At 59.5% G+C, this 15086-nt stretch overlaps 2 protein-coding genes across 7 annotated transcripts in view; one reads left to right on the top strand and one right to left on the bottom strand.

Annotated features, from left to right (window-relative positions):
* Positions 1-2887: 2887 nt before the first annotated feature.
* Positions 2888-12280, top strand: MCAM (melanoma cell adhesion molecule). Of its 4 annotated transcripts, XM_065697265.1 has the most exons (16): positions 2888-2996; positions 6328-6455; positions 6546-6756; positions 6849-6919; positions 7033-7120; positions 7303-7482; positions 7560-7687; positions 7858-8020; positions 8113-8234; positions 8345-8483; positions 8575-8696; positions 8783-8918; positions 9045-9062; positions 9772-9913; positions 10326-10443; positions 10962-12280. In XM_065697265.1, exons 1-16 carry the CDS (start codon positions 2930-2932, stop codon positions 10989-10991), a joined length of 1863 nt encoding a protein of 620 aa, XP_065553337.1. In that variant the 5' UTR covers positions 2888-2929; the 3' UTR covers positions 10992-12280. The 4 variants fall into 4 exon arrangements, with proteins under 4 accessions (XP_065553337.1, XP_065553338.1, XP_065553339.1 ...); XM_065697266.1 differs by lacking the exon at positions 9045-9062; XM_065697267.1 differs by lacking the exon at positions 10326-10443.
* A 428-nt stretch (positions 12281-12708) lies between these two features.
* The window catches only part of CBL (Cbl proto-oncogene), a 42052-nt gene continuing 39674 nt past the window's right edge, over positions 12709-15086 (bottom strand). The window contains exons 16-17 of one of the 3 annotated variants that reach the window (XR_010616481.1): positions 14922-15085; positions 12709-14840 (exon numbers count right to left, since the gene is read on the bottom strand). Coding sequence is in view for 2 of the 3 variants with exons in the window: in XM_065697263.1 (XP_065553335.1) it covers positions 15066-15085 (20 nt within the window). In the remaining variant the exon portion in view is untranslated. Of the gene's footprint in view, position 15086 lies in introns of all 3 variants that reach the window. The other 2 variants (XM_065697263.1, XM_065697264.1) reach the window with 2 other exon arrangements.

Below are 15086 nucleotides of genomic sequence, written 5' to 3'. Positions count from 1 at the left end.
GTGCATGGAGCATCCCACAGAGCTCTCCGGAGACACCCAGGCTGCTCTGGGCGCCATCGGCGTGGTCAGATGCTGCAGGGTGCTGGGGAAGGTGTGGGGCCCCTCATGCCTACCTGAGCGGCATGTAAGGACATGCACAAGGGGTGTGCAGCGCGCTGCCTGCCAGCACAGCCCGCGCCGGGGCCAGCTCCCTTGGGCCAGCATGGGCAGGACCCAGCGGGTCTCAAAAGGAAGGCAAGGAAAAGGCATAAGGGGCTGAGGTGTGTGGCTCTCATCCCGGTGGTGTCAGGAGGGTATCCCCATGTATTCCCTATGCTGCCGGAGAGCTCAGCTGGGGATGGACCCACGTGCCCTGCCCTTCCCACCCCGGCTGCGCGCGTGGGCCTGCGACACGGGAGCCTGATCCATGCTGTTTATTTGCATAGCAGTGAATGGGAGCCGAAGCCAAATCCATTAAGCGAGCAAATAAACCAGAAGGCATGTGGTAAGGCGACAGGGAGGGAGGATGAAGCTCCCCACGCAGAGACACCCTGAGCCCGCCGGGTGCCACACACAGCGTGGCAATGAGGTTTCGTGGCAGACGGGAGGCTGGCAGGGCCTTGCTTTCGCCCCCTGCCCTTCGCCCCCAGCACCATTGCTTCGGCAGGGGACAACCAAGTTCACTTCCAAGTGAAGCAGTCCGAAAGGCAAAAGCCCAAGCAAGCGGAGGCACGGGCATTGCAGGAAGAGCAGGAGGCTGTTCCAGGGTGGCACGCTTCCTGCCGCAGCGGTTGGCCGGCCTGTTTTCCCTGGAGAAAGGGCATTGTCCTTTCCAAGCGCTGGGAATTTTCTGCGGAGGTTTTATTAGCAACAGTTTGCTTTATTTTTAACGCGGGATAGAAGCGGGCACCAGAACAAAATGAACCAAACCAGTTCTCCCACTTGTTTGTTTGACTTGGAGGCTGCTTTCCCAAAGGAAAGTGGGACTCCTCGGATCCTCTCCCCTTGTAGGGTGGCATTTGAGTGATGGTTTGTGCCTAATGGAACATCCTTTTCTCTTCTTTAAGGGGAGCAAAGCCTGAGCCCCCTGTGATGCTGCATCCTGCCCTTTGGACGGAAAGTGCGAGCACATTGTCAGGGCACCCTCTTGGGGGGTGGCTGTACCCACCGCAGACAGGGAGCATCCCCACACTGCAGCCGTGGGGCTGGAGAGCACCTCGTGAGGAGCTTGCACATGATGGCACAGCTCCCTTGGACTTGTTCCTTCCACTGCCCGTGCCCTCCGCACTGGCAGCACGAGGGCTCGGAGCCTTATCACTGCCCAGCGCTGCCATTTGAAGCAGTTGATCTGGTGGGGAAAAACTTAATCATTTCCGATGAATCATCTATGTGGCTGGCACAGTGTGTGGGGCTGGCCAGGCATGCAGAGGAGGCAGGAGGAGCCGCTGCTTAGCACCGGTGGGGAGTGGGGCTGGGGGCCAGCACAGGGTTGCTGGGGCTGGAGGTATGAGAGGTGCTTGGGCATGCCTGGGAGGAATGCTGTAGGAAGCTGCAGCCTGGCCCCAGCGAGGCTCAGGGGCTGGAGCACAGATCGTGTTGCAGGAAAAGCAAGTGGAGGAGACAAGAGGATAGGCAAAGGTTCAGAAACCTTGGGGCCGAGAGCTGGAGGAGGATGCTCTTACTGTGCCTGGGAGATGCTGGGGCAGCCCCGGGGCCTGTCCTCAGGGTGTGAATGCAACTTTGTGAATGGGGAGCAGGAGTGTGGGAGGCAGAAGAAGGGTGTTGAAGGACAAGAAACCCCCAGTGCTTTCTCCCAACGCAGCTCCTCCGGCTGTCACTGCCCCGGGGGGAAGCTGAGGCTCAGAACCAAGCTGCGATGGGGCAGAGCACTGGACTTGCGTGCCCCGCACGGTTGGCCGCGGTACCTGGGGGTGTTTGTTGTGCTCCTGCAGGGCTGTGTTTGGGCTGGGTGATTACCCCTCGATAATAGCGGCCTTGTGCAGCGCCGATCGCCCCCGGGCTGGCCCCGGGCCAGGCGTGCTGCCCCGGCCACCGCAACCAACGGCTTCTGCACAGCCGCCCTGTTCAACAGCTGCGTGGGGCTTGTGCCATGGCTGTGTGCTCCGTGGAGCGGGGCCCGGGGCCCTGCTGCGGGGACAAGGGGGCTTTGAACAGAGCTTCCCCATGGCGCAGGGAAACCGAGGGGGAGCAGGGCATGGGGCACAAACCCTGCAGACCTCAGTGACCCGCCTAGGATAGCCGCATCCTTGCGTCCCTGTTGCTGCTATCCTCAGGTGCCCCTCAGAGCCCAGGCAATCGCTGAGGAGCGGTTTGGTCCCCCTGGTTTTGAGGTTTGTGTTGGTTGCTGTGGCTGGGCTTTGCGGCAGGGCTGAGCAGGGGATGGATTCCCCTTTCCAGCATTCCCTTAACCCCATGTGGAAAACAACCCGACCTACACCTCTGCCCCCGCCGCAGGCTCTGCAGTGATTTACACCTCCAGCGCCCTGCAGTCTGCAGCGATCCGCCTGTGCACGCCCGGGCAGGCAGGACCTGGCAGCCGGCGCGTCTGCAAGCAAAGCTTGGAACGAGCCCCTCCAGCCGAGCTGGGAATGCCTGAAAACGGCCCCTACCAACACCAGGCAAGGGGGGGGGATTTGCTCGGGGCTCGGAGCTCCAGCCCGCCTGGGACAGCGGGGGCACCGGCCGACACCCGAGCGATGCCTGCGGGTGTCGGGGCTCCGTACCCCCGCTTTCCCCACGGCCGCGCCGGGCGGTGCGGGGCTCGGTGTGCCGGCGCCCCGGCGGCTGCCGCTGGGGGGTGGTAAACGGCTGCGGGCGGTGGGCAGGCTCCGCGCCTTCCTCCTCCTCCTCCTCCTCCTCCTCCTCCTCCTCTGCCTGACGTCAGCCCGTGGTCCCGCTCAGTCGCGGGCGGCCGGCGGTGGCGGCGGGCATGGCTGGGGGGCGACGGGCGGCGGGGCTCGCCCTGCGCTGGGGCTGCTGCCTCCTGCTCTGCTGCGGTGAGTGCCCCCGGGACCGGACGGGACGGGACGGGACGGGACGGGATGGGATGGATGGGACGGGGCGGGCGCACCTGCGGGGCCGTCGGTCGGTGCAGCCGCCTGCGGGGCGCGGCCGCTTCGCTCCGTGCTGCCGCCGGCCCCCCGTTGCCCTCGGGGCTCCGCGCCGCAGCCGTGCTGGGCTCTGCCCGCTGACGCCCTGGGGAAGCAGCCTGGCTTGGGGCCAGGAGCGCTGAAACCGTGGTGCCGGCAGAGCCCAGGTGGGAGCAGCTCCCTCGGGACCCCTTTGCAGCACCCCGCTAATGCAGAGCAGGCGGCTCTGCTGTCCCGGGGGGCGCTGGCCGGGGCAAGGCGAGCTCCAGGGGTGCGTGCTTCGTGGGGCAGGGAAAAGGACTTAAGGGGCAGGGTGCCGGCGGTGCCCCCACGTGTGTACAGTAGCTTGAATTGGTCGAGTTACCAAGAAACATCCACCCCATTCCTTCTAAGGAGTTTTTCCCCGAGCTCTCTGTTTCTCTTGGCTTTTTTCACGCTTGCTTTTTTTATCCTCTTTCCAGTCCATTTTCACCCTCGGGGCCGGGGGGGGGAGGTTGCGTTTCCTGCCCTGCCCTGCTCCCTGCAGCATGCCCTTCTCCTCCACGGGGGCCAGGGAGCGGTCCCGGTGCGCTGGCTACTCCCTGCCGCCTTCTCGCCTTGTCCCTGCCCTGCCGAGCAGCGGAGGTGGCCCCAGGCGCTGGGGAAGCTGCTTTGGCCAAGGCGTTGGCTCTGCAGGAGCGCACAAAGCCCCAAGCCAAAGCCGGCTGCTTCCACCCCCGGCCCATGCTCGCAGCCAGCGATCCCCTTCCCCACCGCACATGTGCCGAGCGAGGAGTTTATTGGTTGGCTTCACTGGTGTGGTTGCAAGCCCAGCTGCTGTGGAAGCCTTGATGCTTCCCAGAAGCATTGGGGGGGAGCCCCACAGCCAAGCCATTGCCAGACAGGACGGGGGTCTCGCTGTGCTGCAGGGGCTGAGCCCACACTGGTGCCGGTGCCACCGTTGCCCCCTTTGCATCGCAGCCTCTCAGAGAGAGCTCTCTGTGCGTGTTGTCACCTGCCCGCAGGACCGGGGTTTTGAGCCTGATGGGGTGCTGGCGTTGGTTTGGGGGTGCTGATCCCTGCTGCAGGAGAGCTTGGGCTCCATGCGCAGCACCAAAAGGGCTGGGGCGGAGGCTGTGGGGCGCTGGGGTGGTGCTGCTTGCTTCAGGGCCTGGCTCTGCACCCTGTGAGGAGAAGAAGGGGTGCAGGTGATGCTGCTCCGTTTGAGCCGGGCCCCGTGGCTCGGGGGTCTTCGCTGCCCAGGCACAGAGGGGAGCAGCGTGTGTGGCTGTGCCGGGAGCAGACGGGATCTGGCCGCAGCTGGTTTCCCTGCGCAGGGAACCTCAGGCATCCCATGCGCGGCTTCCAGACCCCTGCGGCGCCCCACAAGAGCGCTCCCCCCGGGGGCTCCGCGCCGGGGGCTCTGCCCCGCACACCTCGTTCCGCAGGAGGCTGCGCTCTCCCCACCCCTTTTCCCCGGCTCTAAAAGCCGATCTTTGTTCTTGCGGAGCGCTGGCTGCCGGCCGGCTGTGCGCCGGCCAGATGGAACGGCACCGGGGGGCTCTCCTGCCTTCCCCGCTCGCTTGCTGCAGCCGGTGCTCTCCCCATCGCCGGAGCTGTGCCAGGCGCTTGGGGTGCGTGGGGAGGGATGGAGCTCAGCGCTGCCCGTGACCCTGCGCCGAAACTGCAGCCACGCTGGGCGCAGGAGAGGGTTGGCCATGTCCTCAGAGCCAGGGTGCCCATGCAAAGAGCCAGCTGTGGGGTCTTGGAGCTGCAGGAGGAAGCCTTGTGTCCCGCAGCACTTGTGTGGCTGGGGAAGGCGAGTATCCAGCCTGCCCTGGAGGAGGTGGGGAGCAATGAACCCTTGTTCCAAGCATGCGGGGGCTGCAGGACCATGTCCACCTCCTCAAGGGCAGCGGGTGGCTGGGAGGGCTGCGTGCCTCATGCCAGCCCTGGATGCCGCTCATTCCCCAGTTCTGAGCTCATGTTTCAGCTGCCTGGGCGAGGGCTCTCATGCCGAGCAGGTCAGTGGGGCTGGACACCAGCTCTCCCTCTCCCAGGGGCTGCTCCTGCCCTGGGCCCATGTCGGAGGTCTGTAGGGATGCTGGGGGGACAAAGCCTGCCTGCAGCTCACAAGCATGAGGGCACAGGGGCGCAGCAGGCAGCCGAGTCATGGCCATGGAGGTGCAGGTGCTTCCAGCGCACAGTTATCTTTTCCTATGTATGCTTGGTGTAGCTTCCTGGCCCCGCTGCACGCCTGCCTCTGGGGTTTTCACCTGTTTTTCCAGCACCTCCTTTCCTGTTCAGTGCTTTGCTTCTCCCTCTGTGCTTAGTGCCAGCGGGATGGCTGAGGGATAAAAGCTGCCCGTTGGGATGTCCTCAGGTGCCTAATCCTGCGAGCCGGGGCCTTTGCTGTGCCAGAAGGGCTCCTGGCCGCACATTGGCATCGTGCCACTGCATACCCTGTCCAGACAAAGAGCGTTTTGTGAGCACGGCATCGCCCTTTGAAGTCCCCTGGCTTGCAGGGCTCGGTGGCTGTCACCGAGCGGCACTATCAAGGGAGCTGTTGACACAGCTGCCTTCTTTCAGTACCCTTGTCCCAGGCTCCCATACCTGGGCTGGGCTGCGGGTGCTGAGCCCTGTGTGCTGGGGCAGAGACCCTCTGCAGGGCTGTGTGCCAGCCAGGGGCGTGCGGACCCTGCTTGTCCTGGCACCCGCAGTGCCAACGGCAGCTCCCATCCTTGTGACGCAGCCCCCAGCCCCTTGGGAAGCTGTCCTGGATCGATAGCCATTACCTTCCCTGCCGCTCTGGAGCGTGGCCAGCAGCTCCATTACTGGTGTGGGCAAGCAGCGTGGTGCAGGGATGGGCAGGCTCTGCTCCGGCCTCTGGTGTTACGGGTGGGCAGGCAGCAGAGGAGCGACAAGGGGCTCAGCTTGGATGTGCTGGAGGGGGGATGTGGGGAGTCCTGTTTGTGCCATGGCCACGGTGGCTGGGGGGCATGGAGGGGGAAAGGGAGCCGCAGGGTTGGAACATCCCCCCTGAGTGCTGCCCATGCTGTGCGCACACAGAAGGCACTGTGGCAGCAGGAGTGATGCCGTGCTCCTGGCTGGCCCTTCCACTGTGCTGGGACGTGGTGCCGAGGGAGCGCTGGCACAGGAGGCAGCTCTGCCCCGTGCCCTTTGTGGGATGGAGGTGGGGATGCGCTCAGACACGAGGGATTCCCTGGGCTTCCTGCCCCTGACGGACCTTGTCCCATAGCTGCAGCCGGCGGCCTGGAGGTCTCCATGCCGGCGGTGGTTGAGGCGGAGGCCGGGGGCACGGCCAGGATGGAGTGCAACTTCTACACCCCTGAGAATGGTTCCTCCACCTCTATCAGCTGGTTCTATGTGAGTGAGGCCTGGGGGAGGAGCAGTGGGGCTGGGGCAGCAGCAAGCCCGGGGCTCCCATCAGCACAGCCTCGGGCTCTCCGCTTGCAGATGGACCGCAACCACCGCGTGAGGCTGTGCCGCATCGCGGGCAGCGAGCTCCTGGAGGAGAACGTGGACTACAAGGGCCGGCTGGCGGTGGGGGGGGACCGAGCCCTGTCCATCAGCAGGGTGACGGTGCAGGACGCCAGGACCTTTGTGTGCCAGGTCGGGGAAGGCAGCCACGTCCTGGGCGAGAACCAGACCAGGCTCCACGTGTACAGTGAGTGATGGGGCAGGAGGGCGGCGTGGCCGGGCTGCTGGGGGATCCCGTTCTGTGCATTCCGACCCGTGTGGGGTGGGTTCTCTTTGCAGAGGTGCCCGAGGCCCCCGAGATCGTGGCCAGCTCAGGAGGTGCCTCCGTGCAGAGCAGTGAAATCCCCGAGGTGAGGAGATGCCCCAGACGGGGAAGGGGGAGGCTCCGAGCCACGCCGAGCCCCCTGCTCCCCTCTCCCCATGGGGGCACCCCGTGTGCTCAGGGCTCTCTGTATGCCCGCAGATTGCCCGCTGTGTGAGCAGGAACAGCTTCCCACCCCCCAATATTACATGGCACAAGAACGGGGAGCAGCTGCAGCCGGAGGAGAACAGTGAGTTGGATGGGGATGGGGATGGGGATGGGGATGGGGATGGGGATGGGGATGATGCCCGCCTGCCTGCGAGAGGCACTGGGGTGCTCTCCAGGCCGTCCAAAGGAGCCCTGTGCTCCTCCTCTCTGCCATGGCCTGGGTCTTTTCCTGTGGGATGCGAGCAGCCCCTGTGTCCCCTGCAGCGGTGAAGATGCCGTCGACGCTGACGCGCGAGTCGAGCGGGCTGTACACGGTGAGCAGCACCCTCTTCGCCCACGTCACCCGCGAGGACCGGCACTCCCTGTACCACTGCTCCGTGCACTACCGGCTGCGGGGCCAGCGGCGCACGGCCGAGTCGCGGCGGGTCAACATCACCGTGTTCTGTGAGTCGGGGGCCGCGGGCGCGGGCGCTGCGGGGCAGGGATGCGCAGCGAGCGCTCCCGCTGCCTCCTCCCCGCAGACCCCGCCGAGCACGTGAAGCTGCAGGTCCTGCCCTCGTCGGCGCTGGTGAAGGAAGGCGATGACGTGAAGCTGGTCTGCGAGGCGGATGGAAACCCGGCGCCTGTCTTCAGTTTCTTCAAGAGAGGGGTAAGGCCAGAGGGGACCTGGGCACCTCCTTGTGTTCTGGCTCCTTGTCCCCATCCACAGGGCCCTATGGAGGGGGATGCAGCGGCTGGGATGGAGGATGCTTGCGTGGGGCTGGGATGGAGGATGCTTGCGTGGGGCTAAGGGCTCTGCTCGCTTCCCGCTGCCTGCAGCTGGATGATGTCTGGCATGACCTGTCATCGCTGACGGACACCAGCAGTGGGGTGCTGAATCTGCACGATGTGAATAAGAACAGCAGTGGCCTCTACCGATGCCAGACCCTGGACCTGGATGATATGAGGCAGCTGGAGAAGGACGTGGAGCTTGTTGTGAACTGTAAGGCAGGGGGGACGGGACCCGGTGGACCTCCTGCTGCGGGTGTCTCATCCCTCCAGCTCACCCTGCCCTGGTCTCCATCCCTCTCCTAGACATTGAAGGGGTCCGCGTGAAGATGGAGCCATCCTCGCCCCTTCGGGAAGGGGATAGCGTGAGGCTGAGCTGCAACGCCCATAGCCCTTTGTCCCTGGACTACCAGTGGAGGGACGAGAAGGTGAGCAGGCATTCAGGGGCTGTTACCGAGCAAGCCTGGGCTATTCGGAGCCGGAAGCAGGAGGGCGTAGTGCTTGGGGCTCAGTGCTGGGGGATGTCCCTTGCCAACAGGACAGGACGGTCGCGAAAGGGAACCAGCTCTTCCTGAGCAACCTCACCTTCGAAACCTCCAGGAACCTCAGCTGCAAGGTGATGGCACCGAGCGTGCCGGGGCTGGAGCAGAGCAAGCGGGTGGCAGTGGCTGTTGAGGGTAAGACCCAGCGTGCGTGCGGGCACGTCAGCGCCGGGGTGAGCCTGCCCTGCCCAGCCTCAGCGCCGTGCCCCCAATGGCCTCCCCACAGGGAAGCCGCGGATCGTGTCCATCAGCTCCCCGCTGTACGTGCGGCAGGACGAGGTGGTGAACCTGACGTGCAAGGCCATCGCGTTCCCCAGGCCCTCTGTGCACTGGAGCGTCAATGGGACGGTGAGAGCTGCGTCAGACACTGGTGGCGGAGGGGCTGCGCGTTGCTGCGGGCACCGAATCCTTTGCTGTTCCCCACCCCGGCACAGGCTCATGAGTACGTGGAAGACCAGCACATCGCCAGCAACCTGACAGTGCGGGTGAGCCACGACCTGCTGCGGGCAGGAGCCATGTGCAGGGTGTCCAATGCGCTGGGCGTCAGCGAGGAGCACATCCAGCTGCTGGGTGAGTCCCGCGCTCTGCTCTCGAAGGGAACCCAAAGCAGGATTGGTGCTCTTCGCACGGGCACCGTGTGTGCCCTGCGGCCGTGGTGTGGCTGAGCTCTGTCTCTTTCCCTTCCTGCTCTACCAGTGGAGTCCATCAGAAAAGGTCAGTGCCCGGACTGCGCTGGGTGCATGCGCCCATCAGCCCGGCATCAATGGGGGTCGTGCTAGCCTCTGGGCTGAGGAGGCAACCGTGGCTGCTGGCTCCTGCATCTCTCGCTGCTCCTCTCTTCCCTGCCAAGCCGAGGGGGAAGCAGGGGCTCTGTCTCCATCTGTTCCTGCAGCGGTGTGGAAGCTGCCTGCTTGTCCTCTGCTTGTAGCCCGGTGAGGCCATCGAGTGCCACTTCCTGCAGCGCAGGCCTGCTGGAAGCAAAAGGGTGGCCTGATGGCTCGCAGGAAGGCCTGGAAGCCATAATCCCATGGCATGGGATTATGCCAGGAGTAGGATGCCGGGTGCAGGATGCAGGGATGCATGGGATTATGCCAGGAGCAGGATGCCAGGTGCAGGATGCAAGGATGCATGGGATTATGCCAGGAGCAGGATGCCGGGTGCAGGATGCAAGGTGTATTTGTACAGAAACTGGCCTGTCCGTGTATAAATACAGAATATATGGATGAAATAGAATAGAATAGAAACAGAAACCCTGCACTTCTGTACTGACATCTGCATCCTGCAGGGAGCTGGAGAAGCACCAGGAACCGGGCTCCCCACAATGCTTTCTTCAGGGCACGGGTTCTCTCCTTGCCCCCACGGGAGTGCAGCAATGCAGACGGTGGAGACAGGCGTTAACTTCTTCCTCTCCCGTTGTCTTTAGATCAAAAGATCCCAGAGAGCAAAGGGGTGATCATTGTGGCCATCATCGTCTGCATCCTCGTGGTGGCCGTGCTGGGGTCCGTCATCTACTTCCTGCACAAGAAAGGCAAGATCCCATGTGGCCGCGCTGGGAAACAGGACATGTAAGCACTGCCGCCTGCCCAGCCGGGGAGCCCTTGGGGACAGAGGTGCTTGCCATCACTCATGCTTCCCATCTCATTGCACCGGCTGCTCCCTGCTCATTGCAGAGAGGGGCAATAGTGCAGCCTCGGGGCGGGGGGCACCGTGCTGGGGTCTCGGCAGCGCTTCCAGCTTTCCACAGCCTGGGGACCGCACTGCTTGCCCCGTCCTTGCAGGGAGGCAATGAGGAGGAGAGCAGAGGGGTAGAGCAGCCAAGGGAGAGGGGATGGGCAGCCCAAAGCTTTCTGTGGCCGGAGCCTTATTCCCCCCGGCCCCGCTCCAGAGCATCCCCTGTGATGGAGCCGAGCACAAGCGGCCACGTTGCCCTCTTCGGTATCGCGATCCTGTCTCAGAGTTGTCACCTCCCTCCCCTAGCACAAGGCCAGAGGCACGTAAAGACAAGATTGTAGTAGAAGTTAAGTCAGATAAAGTGTCCGAAGAGGCTGGGCTCCTGCAGGGCGCCAACGGCGAGAAGAGATCTGCCGCTGACCAGGTAGGACAGAGCATCATCGTGCGCTGCACCCAGGGCCAGGGCTGGGCACAGAGGTGAGGTTGCATCGAGGTTGCGCTTCCCTCCTCTCCGCAAGCTCCCCCCCTTTGCATGGGCCTCCGTCATCCATCATCCGCGCTCAGAGGGGCCATGGGATGCAGGGAGGGGAGGTGATAACGGCATGGATTCCTGCTCCAGGGATGCGGCACCAGCGCGTGCTCTGCTCCGTGCCAGCCCCTGGCACCTCCTGCTTGGCTCTGCCTCCTCCTGCGCTCCCTGGAGCAGGAGCCAGGCTCCCTAAGGAGCTCTGGGAAGAGGAACTGCTTAAACACCTCTGGCCAAGAGTCAGAGGCTGCCAGGCTGTGCTCTGGCATCTTTAAGCCACAGCTCTCAGTGCAGGATGGGATGAGTCTCCTGGGCTCAACCCCATCACGTTGCTGTCTGCTGTCTACCTGCGGTAGAGGATTACCCCTAATGGCCTTTTTTTTTCCTCCCCTTCTTTCTGTTTTGCTGGCCTGAAGAGCGAGAAATACATCGATCTGAGGAACTAGAGAGGGCCTGAAGCTACCAAGTGCTTTCTTCCTTCAAACCTTTCCTGCTCTTGGATTGCCTTGTCCCACCCCTGCTCCAGTACCTGGGGAGCACAGCCAGAGACAATGACTGCGTCGCGGTGCTGAGCTCAGGACACCTCCCTGGCTCACCTCTCTGTTACCTCAACCGTGGGCTTGCAGGTTGTTGGCTTAGCAGCAGCAAAGCTGGACTTGCTTAACTACTGCAGAGAAGCCAACAGCAACAGTAGGCAGGAATACCCCATTTAAGCTGCCTGATGGCAGGATTGGAGGCGTTTTTGCAGGGAATCTGTACGCATATGGGAAGGTTTTGATGTGTTTTACCCCAGACTTGCTCAGCGAAGCGGGTGGCGTTGTGCTTTCGGGATGGCCCAGGCACGTCGGGTGCAGCGGTGTGCAGGTTAGACAAGGTGGGGAATGCAAGCGGAGGGTTAGAGCAGTGTTTGTGAGAGCGGGGAGGTGTTAGTGCTTTGCTTTCCCATTGACCTGTCCTTGTCTCCGTTTAGCCCAGCGTGTCCTGGTGGTGCTGCACAGCTCCACGATGGGCAGCTGTGATCCTATGGGAGGCGAGGATGCGGTGGAGCAAGGACAGGGGTGCCCACCTCTCAGGCACATGCCAGGCTAAGGGCTTAGGGTCTCTGGTTTGCAGCGTAGCCTCGCTGACAGGAGCGGGAGGGCTCCGTTCTCCCCATTCCCCAGGAATTGGATTGCTTTTAGAGGGGCTGGCAACAGCAGGTCCCGGATAACCCCCCCCACATTTAAACCTTAAGGAATATTAGGCCAGAGCCAGTTGGCGATGTCTCAGGGTTTGTGTTTTTCGTGCTGAACAGTTACCGGCCCCCAGGTTAAACTGGTTCGTTTCTGTGCTTCGGTGGCACCAGGCAGCTTGAATGGTGGAGAGGGGAGATGGATGGGCAAGCAGCCTGCCTTCAGTTTCTGCTGCCGTGGCCCTTCCCAGCCCTCCGCCTGCAACATGGCTCTCTCCTGCCTTCCTCTAGAGAGATCAGCGCCCTGCAGCCCCTTTCCTCTAAGCAATGTACTCAGTGCTATGCTGTCCACAAGCCCCAGCCCTTGGGGTAGCTCTCTGCAGGTGATGGGGAGCCGTGCAGCAAGCCAGCACCCTCCCAAAGCAGCGAGCTATACTCGTGAGCTACAAGTGTTGTCGAAGCCGGAGCTTTGGTTTATATATATTTTTGTTGGGTTGTGTGTACATTTCCAGAAGTTTTGTCTGTTTTTTTTATATATGTGACAATAAAAGTACCAAGTTCCAAGCTGGGGTCTGAGTGTGGTCCTGCTAGAGGGCAGCTCCACTGGAGCGGTAAGGATTGCCTATCTGCCCTGTCCCTCCTCAGCTGCAGGGCTCCCTAACCCTACCGAGGGTGGTGGCATCGTGCCCATGGGTGGCAGAACACTGTTGGCTCAACCTGCCTTTGCACCGTGGCTGGGGCAGGAAAATGGGTTGTGTTCACTGGCCGTAGGTGATGCTATTTACAGGTGTCAGTCTGATACCAAACGGGCAGATGAGGTACAGAGAGCAGATGATGTCCCCTGTACATCTATAGGTTCTAATAGGTAATTGCACTGACATCTAATACAGACACGATTACCAATGCTAATACTTCTATAGGTATTCTAATAGGTAATCTAGGTATTCTAACAGATAACTGCAGTACTAGATTGTAATACTTAGTTTTATTATTAGTGATGGTAGATACGACAAGATGATACTGTCAATAGAATTTAATAGATCTCAGTGGTAGAATCGATTAGGTGCATCCACAGCTAATACAGGTACTGCTAACTACTCATAGTTAAGTCTAGCACTAGATTCTAATGAATAACATTATAGCAGATAGTTGTTATGATAGCTACTATAGACACTAAATGATAGTAATGCCTTTTTTCTCTTAAGGAGCTCTAATACAGTATAGCTTATTCGTGCTCTAGCTACTCTAGATCCTAATCGAGCATTCTTATCGATATATTCCAATACGGTTTAATTTGTATTAATAGCTACTATAGATGCTAAACACAACTAGGGGATTTGTTAAATGGTTATTTAGTAATCACATGTAATTATTTATTAATTATTATTATTACCATTATTAAAATATTGCACATTAACAGTTGCAATAATACTGATACAGGTAAGAACAGATCATTCTGTTAAAAGATCCTCATAGTTCATGAGACAAAATCATATGGCTAGCTGTTAAGTATAAGGAACTCCAGCAATACTGATAGGTAATTGCATTAATAACTACTATAGTCAATTGGATAAGCAGATTCTGCCATCGTTTCTACTGTTTCTAGCTATTAGAGATGCTACGATCTCTAATGTGAATAACAGTGTTATTCGGTACTGGTAGAGCAAATCCCATCACCAGCTATTGTAGGCACTAATAAAGCCACAAGTCTACAAGTATATTCTGATCAATTAGGATTATGATTCTGAGCCATCAGCTGCTGGATTACAGACTTTATTCATCGATTTGATTGGATTAACTCTATCAATGGAATTATTAGCATCGACTTGGTGTAAATCAGTTCTGCCCTCTGTTAGTATCCATGACACGAATGTGAATTTAACAGGTAACTCTTACAATAGAGAGTTAATGCATAAAATAGTTAAAACAGGTACAAATATCAAGGTAGTTACTGCTTAGGACCAACTGCTCTTATAGAGAACTTGTTAGGGTATAGTACCTACTGTATAGGTTGTGGTTATCATCTGTGTTACTCCCTACTGGAGGTGCTGATACATCGGCCTGTTGTTAGGATCCATAAAAAACCCCTTTGCTACTCCCTGCTGTAGATGCTAATAATGACACATAGGCCATTGTTTTGACTAGAAGAAACTGAAAACCGGGATTATTGGTCCTAATGGTTAGGATCTCCAGTAGCATTTAGCTGGAATGTTCCAGCCCAATGCAAGGCACGAACAGAGGACTTAGTCTTTAACCCCTCCTGTCCTCCATTCACCCCCATATGCTCAGCTGAGCCCAGTTACCACCATCCAACCCAAGGTAACCCCTTGAGAGGTCCATTTAACCTGAAGTGACCCCTCTGGCACCTATTTGACCTGTAGTAACCCCTCTCTGACCTCATTTGACCTTGGATGACCCCAAGTTGACCTTTCGAGAGGTGAATTTGACCTGACGTGACCCCTGCTGTGACCTAAAGTAACCCCTGGCAAAGTCTGGAGGTGTAGCTTGAAGCAACCTCTGTGACCTCGTTTGACCCCTATGACCTCATTTGACCCCAAATTAACCCCCCATGACCCCAAGATGACCTTTTGAGAGGCTCCTTTGACCTGAGGTGACCCCTCTGTGTGTCCTCATTTGACCCCTACGATCTCATTTACCTCCACCCCAGGGTGAGTATGGGGGTTTCTGACCCCAGGTAACGCCCATGTCTTCATCTGACCCCAATGTGACTTGGTTTGGGGTTCCCTCAACCCCTTGCCACTTGAGTGTCCTCATTTGCCCCCATGTACTCTCGGTTGCCCCCCAGCTGCCCTGGGGGGTTCAGCTGGACCAGTTCGCCTTCGCTCGGCTCCATTTCTTGGGGTGGTTCTGTGTTAACAGAGCCCAAAACCAGGGATGCTCCAGGCTCACAGGCTTCATGGATCCAGCCTCTCAGTGCCCCAGGGTACCAGGTTCACACCTCCGCCTCTCACGGGTCCCAGCCCCACACGCTGGGCTCTAACAGTGTTTGTCATTGTATAACACCCACCAGAACACACACTGTGAGAAGTGTGTAATATTGCCTGTGTAGATGTCATTTTGGATCCATTGTATCTCCTTTATACTTCATATATATAGTGTGTACCTGTGCGATATATGGAGTTACAGAGATGGTATGCAATAATCAGACAAGTCTTTAAGAGTCTATAGTAAAGTAGTAACCCACCCTGGTTAATGGGGATGGTTAAAGCATGGGATGATGGCTTCAGGATCCACTGGACCCCAGCAGGCACTGCATGAGGCTCCACCAAATTCCATGGACTCTCTTAGACCCTCCTCAGGGGACGTAACAAATCTCTTCATGTCATTCTCAGACTCCAATAGGTCCTGC

Source organism: Lathamus discolor, chromosome 17 (assembly GCF_037157495.1).
Source record: "Lathamus discolor isolate bLatDis1 chromosome 17, bLatDis1.hap1, whole genome shotgun sequence".
NCBI lineage: Eukaryota > Metazoa > Chordata > Aves > Psittaciformes > Psittacidae > Lathamus > Lathamus discolor.
The sequence above is the reverse complement of the archived record's forward strand: the minus strand, read 5'-3'. Positions and strand labels throughout refer to the sequence as shown.